This window comes from Bos javanicus, chromosome 24 (assembly GCF_032452875.1).
Source record: "Bos javanicus breed banteng chromosome 24, ARS-OSU_banteng_1.0, whole genome shotgun sequence".
NCBI lineage: Eukaryota > Metazoa > Chordata > Mammalia > Artiodactyla > Bovidae > Bos > Bos javanicus.
In genome coordinates this window covers 40619167-40633733 of record NC_083891.1, presented here as the reverse complement: position 1 = coordinate 40633733, position 14567 = coordinate 40619167, and the positions used below count along the sequence as shown (strand labels likewise).

At 40.6% G+C, this 14567-nt stretch overlaps 1 protein-coding gene across 5 annotated transcripts in view; it reads right to left on the bottom strand.

Annotated features, from left to right (window-relative positions):
• The window catches only part of PTPRM (protein tyrosine phosphatase receptor type M), a 662162-nt gene that overhangs the window by 384180 nt on the left and 263415 nt on the right, over positions 1-14567 (bottom strand). For all 5 annotated transcript variants that reach the window (XM_061399910.1, XM_061399904.1, XM_061399907.1 and 2 more), the window contains exon 5: positions 5714-5829. In XM_061399910.1, the coding sequence (XP_061255894.1) occupies positions 5714-5829 (116 nt within the window). The remainder of the gene's footprint in view (positions 1-5713; positions 5830-14567) is intronic.

Genomic DNA, 14567 nt, shown 5'->3' with positions numbered 1-14567 from the left:
ATAATATCATATATGAAACAAGTCGCCAGTCCAGGTTTGATGCACGATACTGGATGCTTGGGGCTAGTGCACTGGGATGACCCAGAGGGATGGTATGGGGAGGGAGGAGGGAGGAGGGTTCAGGAGGGGGAACACATGTAAACCTGTGGCAGATTCATTTTGATATATGGCAAAACCAATACAATATTGTAAAGTTAAATAAAATTAAATTAAAAAAATAAAAAATAAAAAGTTAATCCTGATATTTTCACAGTAAATCTGAGAATATTTGGTTAACAGGCTAATATCTGAAATACAAGGTCAGTCAATCAGTGGAGAAAAATGTCCAAGTGACAGAATTTAGTCATTTATAAATAAGCAAATACATTTATACATACAATTGACTTTCACTAACAAAACAGAACTATCTACAATACATATAATAATTGGACAGATGAGTGTGTTAAAGTTCCCTATCTCTTCTGAGCTTGTTTTTTAATAAAATGCGGAATTTAATTTGAAGATTGTTCCAAATTCAGGCTTTACATAATTCTGTAATGCTAAAAAGTGAGCCATTTAAAACTGATGGAGAGAAAAGGATGATTTTCCAGGTTTCCTTCACCAGCTGCCATTCACCCAATGCACAGTCCTGGGCTTGACCAAAGCTTCCATCCATCTACTTTTGAAAAGGCATCTCAAGGATTCCTTGGTGACTCAGTGGTAAAAAATCTGCCTGCCAATGAAGGAAACACATGTTCGATCCCTGGTCCGGGAAGACCCCACATACCGCACAACTAAAGCTGTACACCAGAACTACTGAGTCTGTGCTCTAGAGCCCCTTTTCCACAAGAGAAGCCACTGCAATGAGAAGCCTGTGCGTAGCAACTGAAGAGCAGCCCCCACTCTCTACAACTAGAGAAAAGCCTGAGCAGAACCCAAGACCCAGCACAGCCAAAAATAAATTGATTAATTTTTTATTTTTTATTTTTATTTTATTTTTTTGTCTTTTTTTCTGTGTTGTTTTATTTATTTATTTTTTTTTAGATTTTATTTAATTTCAGATATACACATGCTCCCCATCCTGAACCCTGAATTAAAATAAACAAAGAAAAGGCCTTTCCACCACCTCCTTGTTTTCTGGCATTTGTCCTGGAAGCTGGATCACCTTCATTTCCCACCCACATCTGAGTCTGATGTGGTAGCTGAGTTCTGTAGATCAGAATGTTTGCATCCTCCTCCATATTCATATGATGAGGCCTACTCCCCACTGTGACCATAATGGAGATGGGGCTTTTGGAAGCTAACTAGGTTGAGATGTACTTTCTTGGTGGCTCAAATGGTAAAGAATCTGTCTGCAATGTGGGAGGCCGGGGTTTGATCCCTGGGTGGGGAAGATTTCTCTGGAGAAGGGAACGGCACCCCACTCCAGTAGTCTTGCCTGGAGAATCCCATGGGCAGAGGAGTCTGGTAGGACTCTATGTCCTCTACTGTCCATAGAGTCACAAAGACTCAGACACGATTGAACAACTAATACTCAATGTTCAGACGAGGCTGAGATGAGGTTGTGAGTGTGGAGCCCGAGTGGGATGAAGGCCCTTACAAGGGGAGGAAGAGCCCAGAGGATACACGTGACTATGCAGCAAGAAGTTGTTGGTCTGTAGACCCAGGAGCTGGTTCTCTCCAAGAACATGCATGCTGGTCCCGGATATTAAGACTGCCAGCCCCCAGAACTGTGAGAGATAAATGTCTGTTGGTTAAGCCTCCCAGTCTACAATATTTTTGTTTTGGTGACTTACTGAAAAGCTGAAAGAGGTATTATAAATACTAATTCCCAAGATAAGCCTATGGAGATAAATAAAATTTTAAATATTTCATAAAGAACAACAGTAATTCTAATATAATTACATGTGACTCAAAGGGTCAATGACTGTATGAACATATATAACTCAGAAATTGATACCATCAGCAAATAATATTTAAGTATAAAAAAGAACATCTAAAATTCTATTTTCTCAGTATCTTATATATAAACTTACTCTAGGATATTTCAAACTGTAGGCTCCACAAGTGATCAGAAAGTTGATAACAACAAGAAATGTGTGCTCTTGTTTTGGTTACTTGAATGGTTTTCCAAATCCGTTTCATTTGAGTGTCTCCCACGGTTACAGCTCAGGTTCATACAAAGATCACCACATCTGATAGTACACAGCAAGGACACTCAGCAGATTCAATGCACATCAGTTTTTTTTTTTTTTTTTTACCACATAAAAATACTTTGATAGATGCTGTCTTCCTCCTGCACACTGTCTGGAAGCTGTTTTAAGTATTTTGCAGCTGTAATAAAGGAGGCTCATGAGCTGTGTTTCATTTTGTTGTTCTGTATTCTAGAAAGACCAGCTCCATGCTGGCAGCAACCTGCCTGGCCCACGGATGAGATGGAGAAGACGGAAGCAGATGGGGTCCATCTGTTAACCATAAACACTTCTTCATTAGTGTCATCCTCAGATTTATGTGTGTTATGTTTTTGAGAAAGACTCTGACATTGATTATATTTAATCTATATTTTTAAGCAATCAAACCACTGGCCATTTTTCATAGATGTGGATCAAGATGTACACGTTGTACAGATGGACTTTTTTTTCTTTTTTGTCAATATGCCTCCTGGATGTAAATCATGTGATGTCAGTTACATCCAAATCCCTCTAACAGAGTGGTAAGTGCACACAGATTATTCACCTAGCTCTGGATATAAGAAGCCCACACAGCGGAGTAGAATTAATCTGCAGTAGAAGTGAAGAAACAGGACTATTTCCAGGTATGCCATCTACCTTCGTGACTCTCAACAACCCTGCACCTCAAACTCATAAAAAAGTACAGAGCCAAGGGATGCAACGTGAAACTCTGAAAAATGCATTATGGTAGAATTCAAAAGATGTAATGCAAATTACTGTGTAATGTAAGTATAAATGATCACAATTCACAATGATGTTGTTTTTGTTCAGTCGCTAAGTCGTGTCCAACTTTTTGAGACTCCATGGACTGCAGCATGCCAGACTCCTCTGGCCTTCACTATCTCCCAGAGTCTGTTCAAACTCATGTTCATTGAGCTGGTGATACTATCCAATCATCTCATCCTTTGTTGTCCTCTTCTCCTCCTGCCTTCAATCTTTCCCAGCATCAGGGTCTTTTCCAAAGAATCGGCTCTTCACATTAGGTGGCCAAAGTATTCGAGATTCACCTTCAGCATCAGTACTTCCAATGAATATTCAGAGTTGATTTCCTTTAGGATTCGCTGGTTTAATCTCCCTGTTGTCCAGGGAACTCTCAAATAAAGGATGTTCCCCAAATAAAGGATGTCCTATTCATTTCTAAATCTTGACTTACTACTGGGAAGATTCAAGTGACAGAAAAATTTAAAACAATCTTTCATTCAATTTTCTGCCTGAATCTTAGAATTACTTTGAGGAGCCAAGTGAATTGAGATGCAGAAAAGCATTTTTTTAAAGTGGTATAACATTAGAGGAAGAAGGAAGAAAAGCCCATATTCATACCTCCAAGGCCAGAGGGATTTTGTCTAGTTTTCCAGGGCTGCTTCTCCCCATGACTTGTGAAGAATGGTCTAAAGCAAAGGCTCAGGGCCCAGGCAAGAGAGCAGGAGGACTCTGTGAAACCATCCCCCACCCCCGGCCACAAACCCTTATGCTGCTGGAACTATCTCATACAAATCCAGGTTAATAGAAGCCATCCTTGCAAGCAAAAGACATTTGTCTTATTTCATCCGCTATTAATAAAATAAACATTTCCCCACAAAATGCCTATCCAAACAGAGGAAATAAATTATTGAACACTAAAACTATTCGAACAACACAAAGACTCACAAGCCAAATAACAGGCTGAGTCCAGGACAATCTCATTGTCACTAAGAATTTGAAAGTCATTCTATTCTGTCTTTGTCATCAACCCCTTCTTGACACAACCCTTCTGGAAAGCTGCAGGGCAACATGCAGTCATGGATGTTAGAGGACCCCCAAACCATTTAAGGTGTCTCTTCCAGAATTTGTTCCCATTTGTCATTGTCCTGCTGACAAATCCTGGGATAGCACAGTTGGCTGTTTTTCATTTCCCCCAGAAATGGAGAAGAAATAAAAAATGACTGTTGACTTCAGTTGTGATGATTCAAAGAATACAGGATTTAAAAATTATAGCATGTGTGCATGCTCAGTCATGTCTGACTTTTTGTGACCCCATGGACTGCAGCCCGCCAGGCTTCTCTGTTCATGGCATTCTCTAGGCAAGAATACTGGAGTGGATTGCCATTTCCTTCTCCAAGGGATCTTCCTAACCCAGGGATCAAACCTGCATCTCCTGCATTGGCAGGTGGTCCTTTACCACTGTCAAAAACTTTACATTTTATAGGGCATCAGGCAAATGTGACACATGACAATTGTTGCTATGCTGCAGAAGGAGACACAGGATAGGTGGAGAGTGATGTGTATCGAGAAGTCGGCAGGCGTGGAACAGAAGCCCAAGTGGAGTGGAACAGATGCACAGAAGGGTCAGAATATAAAGCAGGTCCATAGCAAGCTAAAATAAACAACCAAACCAAACCAAAACCCACTATAGGATCCCTAAGGAAAGAGGGGTGAAATCAACACGAGTCAAGGTGGGGAACGAGCAGCCTGTGGACTGATGCACAGCAAGAAGCAACAAGAACGAAACTGGAGAATGCTATGGGGGAAACCAAACCTAGAGTCTAAATAAGTGGATGGCAAACTGGTTAGAGGGGACAGGTCACTTAATCCCATTTGGTCAGAATTCCTGAGACCCTTGATCTGTCCATAAGACTACTGGCTGTGCAAAATACAGATGGTAGAGTTTCTAAGACAATAAAACAAGACACATAAGTGATGATGACACTAAAAAAGGTCTACTTATTTTTTTCTTTAAAAAAATTTATTTATTTTTAAATTGAAGGATAACTGCTTTACAGAATTTTGTTGGTTTCTGCCAAACATCATCATCAACGACAATAAAATGTCTACTTAAATGCTCAAAGGGCTTCCCAGGTGGCTCAGTGGTAAAGAATTTGCCTGCCAATGCAGAAGACCCAGGTTCAATTGCTAGGTTGGGAAGATCCCCTGGAGAAGGAAATGGCAACCCACTCCACTCCAGTATTCTTGCTGGGAAATCCCATGGACAGAGGAGCCTGGTGGGCTACAGTCCGTGGGGTCGCAAAAAGTCAGACAAGGCTTAGTGACTAAACAAAACAGAACAAAAACAAATAAAAATGGTTAAAAGTAAAAGATGTGTTACTAATTTCTAGGTTTAGGCCTATGGCTAGGGAGCTGAAAATTAACAAAAATGCCTATAAGTTTGTGTGTGACATGCCCATGTGATTCCAAGAGGATGAACAGGGAGAGGGTATTATATTTTGGACTCCAACATCTTGCTCTAAAAGCAACTCAGTAACCAGATTGTCCAAACAAGATGGCTAAGTAGAAGCAAGGGCAAAACCAGAAGTCAAGGTTTATGAAGAATAACACTGAACTTGTCTCGAACTCTTTGTTACCTGGCTACACACTGTGGAAGCAAGAGAAGAACTGGGGAGACTGCTCAGAGTATCCTCTTCCTCCCTGCTGGTGTCCTGACACTAACCGGATCTCTGGGGCCCTCCCCAGGGACAGGCTCTCTGCCTGCTGGACTCACTCTGAACCATGAACGTGAGTGACTGTACCTGTAGCCAGAGCCTGTCTCCAGCCACGGTCCTGCCGATGGCGCTGCACTGGAAGGTGGCAAACTGGCCAGCGTTGACCTCCACGTTCTGAATCCGCAGGAAGTGGGGCGTTCTGGCTGCAGGAAGACGAAGAAGGAAAGACGTTAAAAGTGTAGGTCTGAACCCGTTTGTGTCTCTTCAAATCTGCCTGCAATTTCGGGCCTCTCCCTTTGTTTACCTTTGAAGAAAAGAATGCCTTTGCTTCTAAGAGCTTTAAAGATTTCATTACGCCTGTAAAAGAGGTTCTGGAAAGATCTGCTGTGTTCTCTAACAGCCAGGCATTCTGGGATAGAACCAGACGGAAAGAAGATATTTTATGGTCCCTGCTGTGCAAATTATCATAGCTCAGCAGTCTTCTTGTAATAACAGATCTGTATTAATAAAGATTACACTGAGGCCTAATTGATGTTTTGAACAAAAACATATTAGATATTTATACTAGGAACATGAAAAGAACAGTAAGAAGTTAAATGATGTTGTCAAGGAAACTTTTTAAGCCAAGTACGGAGCTGTGAGTAATATATATTTTAATACAAGTAATTGGTATGCAGCACTCCTCATGTAATATTTCCCAGCGACCAAAATACTCTCCCCATAGACAGACTGCGAAATTACACTGGAACTGCCACAGCACGGCGGGTTTTGCTGATTCTTATTTCCAATTCAAGGAGAAAGAATGATTCCAACTGCTAAATAGCATTAAGTTTCAGAACATGCATTGTCCATAGGGGACACCTGTTTAAACAAAGCATTGTTCTATTTGATCTAAGAAGCACAGATCCATCTCAGTAGCACACTGAAGACATCCATCGAGGAACTGGAGGGATGGGTTGGGAATTAAATTTTATAACTTCTCCTTTAGGGAAACACTCTCTTACCAGTACAAGGATAGAGTGAAAGAGTAGCAAGAGGTGGGGTAGGGGGAGGTTAGGGAGTAGAAAAGAAGAAAACAGGATGGTGATGTTTTCTGGGAGAAATAGAGAAATCTGAACAACAGCTAGAAGGCATTGTTTATGCCTTGCCAGCCAACGTGTCTCTGGATCACACCTTTCAAAGAATGGTCCACCACTCCTGGGCACCCAAAGATGATATATAGCACTAACACTAGCCTGTGAAAAACATAATTAGGGGGCTTCTCTTGGCAGTCCAGTAGATAAGACCTCACCTTCCAATGCAGGGTTGGGGGTTCAATCTTTGTTTGGGGAGCTAAAATCCCACAAGCCTCTCTGTCAAAACACCAGAACATAAAAACAACAGAAGCACTATTGTAACAAATTCAATAAAGACTTAAAAAAGCACAATTAGGAGTGAAAATGAATTTCTATCCAAAAACAAAGAAAAATGTAGTTTGATACCAATAACACAGAGGAAACCCCCGTTACTCATTTGAAGACCAGCAATAAGTGCAACAATGCGTTCATGATGCCTGGCATGCAAAATGTCCTCAGTAATTTCTAAAACAGCAGTATAACTGTGGGTCATTGTCTCTAATACTATTATATTCACTTAGAAGCCTATCAACTATTTCTCATTAACTTAATCAAATTCCCCTTAGTCAAGAACAGCACAGGTCTATGGTTTTTAAAGATCTGTGCAAAAAGTCCTTGCATCAAGTTTCTTTTTCTAACTCTCCCAAGAAGCTGAAAGAACCATTGTTTTCAAAAAGTGGCAAAAGGTAACGTTTTTTTGGAGCATTTCATGGGGCAGAAACTTTTCCATTGATGACTCACATGTGTTCTCTGAAGGTTTTTTTCCATTATTTTACTTGTGGGTACTTGGCCAATGAGAGCCAGACATGGAGTGGAAACTTGGGTCTGGCCAATTCCAAAGCTCAGATGCTGCCCACTAGGCAACACTGCTTTGTAACTCTGAATGCCTTTCCCAGGCTCTGCATCCCACCAGGTATGGCTCCAGGTCTGACTGTTGGAATTCAAGCTCCTTTCAAGGCCCCTTTCCAGTGCTGTTCTTTCCATAAAGCTTGCATGGATTCCCTCAGCTTGCTGTCAGACCTCTGCACCACCACTTGTCCTCTGTCGGGCATCTCACTTGGTGTTACCCTCTCCTGTCCAGCTCCTGTCCTCCCACCTCTTCCTCTGGCTGCAAGTCACTCCTACATACCGGCTTCCTAACACAAAATGTTGGGTGTGGAGCCATCTTTCATGACCACTTGGGTACTGTCACCCTACCTGGTTAAACCCAGGGTCTCTCCAGAGTCTGTGCTGAAGGGTTGCTAATTATTTTGAGTATCACCCTGGATATATCCCCACATAGTTAAGCTACTAAAAATTTAAATAATTTTACCCTCTTGGGATAAACCATAATGCAAAAGAACATTAAAAAAGAACATACATATGTGTATAAGTGAGTCACCCTGCTGTGCAGCAGATTGGCATATTGGCATATATTGGCAACCAACTATATTTCTATTTTAAGACATAAAGGTACTGATAGGACTTCCCTGGTGGCTCAGACAGTAAAGCGTCTGCCTACAATGTGGGAGACCAGGGTTTGATCCCTGGGTTGGGAAGATCCTTTGGAGAAGGAAATGGCAACCCACTCCAGTACTCTTGGCTGGAAAAGCCCATGGACAGAGGAGCGTGGTAGGCTACAGTCCATGGGGTTGCAAACAGTCGGACACGACTGAGCGACTTCACTTTCACTATTAAAGGTACTGATAATATATATTCTTATTTGCAATGTATAAGACAGCCCACACCACGAAGCGCTAAAAATATGTTTACTACCTTGCAAGAAAAGACTCACCATTATTAAATTTGCTTTTCTTTGATTACTGATGAAAAAAGTCTCCCTTAAAAATCCACTGCAAAATGTCCATGTGCTGCTCATGCTTGTCTTAGACCTTGGCTTCCTACCTTGTACCTCACCTGTGATCCTTCTCCTTTTCACCCTCCTTACCCTCCAAGGCTGCCAGCATTCTCAAAACCCCTCTTTTTCCTTATGCTCGATGACTGAGCTCCCTTAGCTTCTCTCACCCAGAAGGGCTCATCCAGGTGTCCTGGGGCTGCAGAGCTCTGCACCCTCCTCTCCCCTAGGGAGGCAGGAATGCAAGGAAAGTCTTTCTTCCCAGAGTGACCTCTCCCCCAGAGATCTGCAGCCTTTCAAAGGCTCCCGCACTTTCTAATTGGCACACAGGGAAAGCTAAAAAACATTTAGTTTGCAGCATCAAGAATAAGTTTCCCACAGACTAAAATAATTTACAGAAAATGAATTTCAATCTTTAAATTTTAAGTTCATTCTTTATCAGGCATGTCAGGATCGTTATTTTCGAAGAGCAAGGGTGGGCCACATATATTATTTTCCCTTTTTCTAATGTTACAGCCTGTTTCTGAACTGCTGAAAAATAGCATACTTTATTTGTATCCAAATCCAAACTGCCTCATGAAATGACTTACCTAGATCATCTTCATTTACATATCCCTCCTACCAAGATGAACTAAATTAAAAGATGTCCAATGTATTTAAAATCAATTCCATTCTTTTTCCTAAGATTTTTGATTTAAATAATTTTTTTACCTTTAGAAACCACTTTCAATAATAAACATTAAAATTAAAGAAATAACATTTTTAAATTTAAATTAAAAACCTGAATTTAGAATTTTCTAACTACTTTGTTTCTTAATCATATATAAATTTACCTTTAAGAAGCAGCTTTGGAAATAGGTATGCTTTTCTGCACTATCTATCATGCGATTCTTTTTGAGCTCATGGACTGTAGCCCGCCAGGCTCTTCTGTTCATGGGGTTTTTCAGGTGAAAATACTGGTGTGTGTTGCCATTTCCTTCTCCAAGGGATCTTCCCAACCCAGGGATGGAACCCACATCTCCTGTGCCTCCTGCATTGCAGGCAAATTCTTTTACCCACTGAGCGATCAGGGAAGCCCGCACAGTTTATGATCTTTAAATGGAAAGCATTTGGTAACCTGTGGCGGAGACACCTGTCTGCAGACCTAAGCATGGGCCTTCTGAGAGAGCCTGGTAAATACCCACTTTGATCCACCAAGGCTCACAGTGACTCCAGGAATGTTCCTACAGATTGCTTATTTGTACTAAGTAAGGAGGCAGATGAAAACCATACTATGAGAACAGATACAAACGGGGGGTGATCGTCAGGAGAGAAATGAAGATGAAACAAAAAATCCTACTGGAACAACAACAACAGAAGCTTCCAGTATCTGGCAGTTACATTATTTATGGGCGGCTCTGAGGTCTGGTGGGAGTTCCTGGTTCTGAATAAAATTATTAGAGCAGGCCTTGGTCATTAAAGAAATTACATCCTTTAACTTAGTCTATTGGTATTTACCTTTTAGTCTATTGGTATTTACCTATTTACCTTTTTGTGACTATTGTGCACTTTTGAAAAAAATTTAACAAGATATTGTGAGCATTTTGCTTGTTAAATATTTACCTAAAACTATAAGAAAAAGTTGTAGTTCACAATCAGGGATCGTGTCACCCCCAGAGAACATCTGATGATATCTGGGACATTTTTGTTTGTCACAACAGGGGTAGGGGAGGTGGCGGGGCAGATGCTGCTGGAACCCAGTGTGCAGAGGTCAGCGATGGTGTTAACATTCTACAGTGCACACAACAGCCTCCACAGAAAGGAATTACCCATCCTCATGTCAATAATGTCAAGGTCGTGAAATCCTTACATATATACGGGCGTCCAAGGTGGCACAATGGTTAAAAAAAAAAAATCCACCTGCAATGCACAAGACACAAGAGACCTGGGTTCGATCCCTGGGTCGGGAAGATTCCCTGGAGGAGAACATGGCTACTCACTCCAGTATTCTTGCCTGGGAAATTCCATGGACAGAGGAGCCTGGCAGGCTCCATGGGGTCACAAAGAGTACACACACACACATACACATACACAGACGTATATATCATATGAACATAAAAAAGTTAATTGGAACATTCCTTTACTTTGGACTTCTGAGTTTCTTAAACAGAATGCCAAGACACAAGAGTTCATAATTAAATCCTCATGTAGACTTTTAATTTTTTCCTTAGGGTGAATTTTTAGAAATCGAATTACTAAGACAAAAAGAAGCATTTTTAGAAGACTTTAGACACAAATTGCTGAATTGCTTTCCTTAAAGTGTATAACAAACTGCATTTCTACCAGCAGGGTATGCTAAGTATTAATTTCTGTATTTTTTCTGAAGAAGTTGATTAAATATATGTGCTCTGCTTCATCAGCTTACCTAACAATAATAAATAACAGGAATATCAGAACTGTCATGGTTCTGCCATAGGTCTGTTCATGCACAGTAAAGCTGCCCTGGGAGGCTGCTCTCCTAAGGGCCCTGTTTCTAGCAGTGGCTACTGAACCAAAGAGAAAGATATAGACAAGCTGATTTATCAATACAGTTTTCTAATTATATTAGGAGTTCTTTTAGGTTATAACTTATATTTTTAATTTGCTGGCCAAAGATAAGACTGTGTGATATTATTTCTTTATCTTCATCCTTATTAAGACATGCTTCTCAGAATGGGGCTTATCTTTTCTCCTTTAGAAAGGATCTGATGTTCAATATGGCTTTCTCAAAGACTCCAGGGTTTATTATTTGCACAATAAGGTTAGCGTCTAAGGAATTGATACCTTTGTTCAAACTGTATTTGGGCGCGGGAGGGGGGTGCGTGGGCGCCTCTGGAACAATGGCTCAGTGGTAAAGAATCCACCTGCCAATGTAGAAGTAGGAGACATGAGTTCAATCCCTGGGTCTGGAAGATCTCTTGGAGGAGGAAATGGCAACTCACTCCAGTATTCTTGCCTGAAAACTCCTATGGTCAGAGGAGTCTGGTGGTTACCATCCATGGGGTCAACAAAGAGTAGGACACGACTGAGCAACTGATCAAACACACACTGCTTTGGAATGGATTGGCTGTCTTTGGTTGGGGCAACAGTGTCTCTTGGTTGAGATGAAGACTTCCAGGAAAAAAAAATCATCTGGCTAAGATAATAAAAGCCATACCTCAAAATGGAAACTAGATGAAGACAGAGAAACCTACTAAGCATAAACCCTTTTATAAGCAAATTATCATTTTCAATTAAGAGAATTAATTGACATGAACAGAACATAGTAACTCATCCACCAGGGTAAATAAGACAAAGGGACTGTGGAATTCTTTGTTTCAGATCAGTTTCCTCCAAGATCAGGAAGGTTAAGATTTCTATTAAAGGCATTTGTAAGGTTTTTCAATAAACATTAAAGGTATAGATAATCTTTCCAGAGGTTTAAGACGCCTGGATTCTCCCTGCCTAGTGCTGTAAACCCTACAAATATTTTTGGTTGGGAAGCAATTGAAGGCTAATACTATTTTAAGGTTGGAATTTCAGCATATGGGCTTCCCTTATGGCGTAGACAATAAAGAATCTGTCTGCAAAGCAGGAGAGCCAGGTTTGATCCCTGGGTTGGGAAGATTCCCTGGAGAAGGGCATGACTACCCACTCCAGTATTCTCACCTGGAGAATTCCACGGACAGAGGAGCCTGGCAAGCTACAGTCCTTGGGGTCGCAAAGAGTCAGACAAGACTGAGTGACGAACACTTTAACTTCACTCTCAGTGTATATACGTTCAAGCTCAGGCTCTCACTGCCTTTGAATAGATGCAAAAGTTCCTAAACCCAAGCCTTAGTGGATTTTTTTTTTCAATTTGCAAAACTGGGATTTTTTTTAAAGTACGTATTTCATAGGGTTGGGATAAAGATCAAAGAAGATGCTGCCAGGAGAAGACATTCTGTGTGCCTGGTACTTAGCCTCAAAAATGTTCATTATTATTTAAAATAACTGATCTATCACTGGAAACTGGAAAAGATCCCAAGAAAAAGAGGTCTATAGCCAGAAAAGTTTCAGTTCCACACTGAGCTGCGTGCTCTGAACCTTGCCAAACCACCTTAATTGGAACACAGGTAGAGCACCAGTAGAGTGGAAAATTCCAATCTAGCCCATACTCAAAAAGAAAAATTCTCTTTTTCTCTCTAAATTTATAGGCCCATTTGTCTCCTGGGTACCCTTTCAAAATGCTATGCCAGTTTTCCTCTAAAATCTGCAGGAGTTCTAAAAACTAAATATCTTCCATGAATATTAAAAGGTTTTTGAGTAGAACTCTTCTATTTTTTTTCATTTCTGCCATATTCTGTTGCTTCTTACTAAGAAAACAACTTTTAAAAGAATAGAGGTTTTCAGGTATTAATTGATCTCACATCAGCCTTTGATTCCAAAGCCAGGAGTTATCACTGACCAGGATGCAAACCTTTCTGTAGATGTCTCATATCATTGATTCTTCAAAGCCTGCTACCAAATGCTAACAACAAAATCAGAGAATGGTAATTTGCAAGATCAAAGTGCAAACCGAAATGGACAACGGGCAGACTGTGTCCTGACCCCTTTGTCTTTACATTTACATTTTAATGTAATGGCAAAGGCTGAGATGGACTGGGGCCATGCCTGCCTGCCAGAATGCAGAGTCAACACTTCTATTTGTGCAGCACATCATTGCAAACAAAAGAGCCAACTTCTGCTAAAGAGAATACCCGGTACTATCTGAACACAATCTGTTTTGCAAACTTTTTTTTTTAACTTTTAAAACAGACACTGCTAAATTATCCCATCTAAGAAACCAATCAGTATTTCTACTTAGAGTTACAATCTGCAGCTAATTCATTCCAGTGGGCCAATCAGAATTCAGGCATAATAATAGCAGCTAACATTTACTGAGGTCTTAGAGAAGGCGATGGCACCCCACTCCAGTACTCTTGCCTGGAAAATCGCATGGATGGAGGAGCCTGGTAGGTTGCAGTCCACGGGGTCGCTAAGAGTCGGGCACGACTGAGCGACTTCACTTTCACTTTTCACTTTCCTGCATTGGAGAAGGAAATGGCAACCCACTACAGTGTTCTTGCCTGGAGAATCCCAGGGATGGTAGAGCCTGATGGGCTGCTGTCATCGGGTCGCACAGAGTTGGACACGACTGAAGCGACTTAGCAGCAGCAGCAGAAATGTGCTAAGCACTGTTCTAAGTTCATTATGTACATTAACTCATTTAATCCTTACGTTTACCCTTTGAGGAAAGCATTATTATTATTATTATCCCCACTACCTGAGCAAGGTAATAGGTCACAAAGGCCAAAAAACTCTTGTGAGCAGAAAGCTCTTAACAAACATGTTTCAAGACAAAGCTACATTTGTTTTGCTTGTAAGGTAAGAACAGATCTTTTTGTAAGACAATTTTATTTATTTGGCCATGCCAAGTCTTAGTTGCAGCATGGGGGAATTAGTTCCCTGACCAGGAATCAAACCCAGGTCCCCTGCATTGGAGTCTTACCCACTGAACCAATAGGGTAATTGGTTCAGTGAGTCTTACCCACTGAACCAACAGAGCAGTCCTGTAAGAATGGATCTTAATGGAATAATTTGTCAAGTGGAAAAACACACTCAACATTCTTATCACAGAAAAGTAAGTGAGCCACTATGTAAAGATAACTTTTATTAGTCACTGTATATTGAAGAAAAATGATAGTCCATTGGAGAAAAACCCAAGTAACTTCCTACCTTTAAAATGAAACAACTGTTCTGAGTTCTGTGCATTTCTCAAACAATGCCTTTATTGGGTCTGCCTTTATTCAACAAACATAATTCAGAAAACAGTTCCAATTTTTTAATTTGTCATTGTTATTCTTATTTTAATCACACAGTTTAATGTCTTCATAAAAATCTAAATTTGAAAGTAGGCAATGTTTGAGTATGCAAATAAATATGATTGAAAAATTAATTTTGTTTTATAAAATAA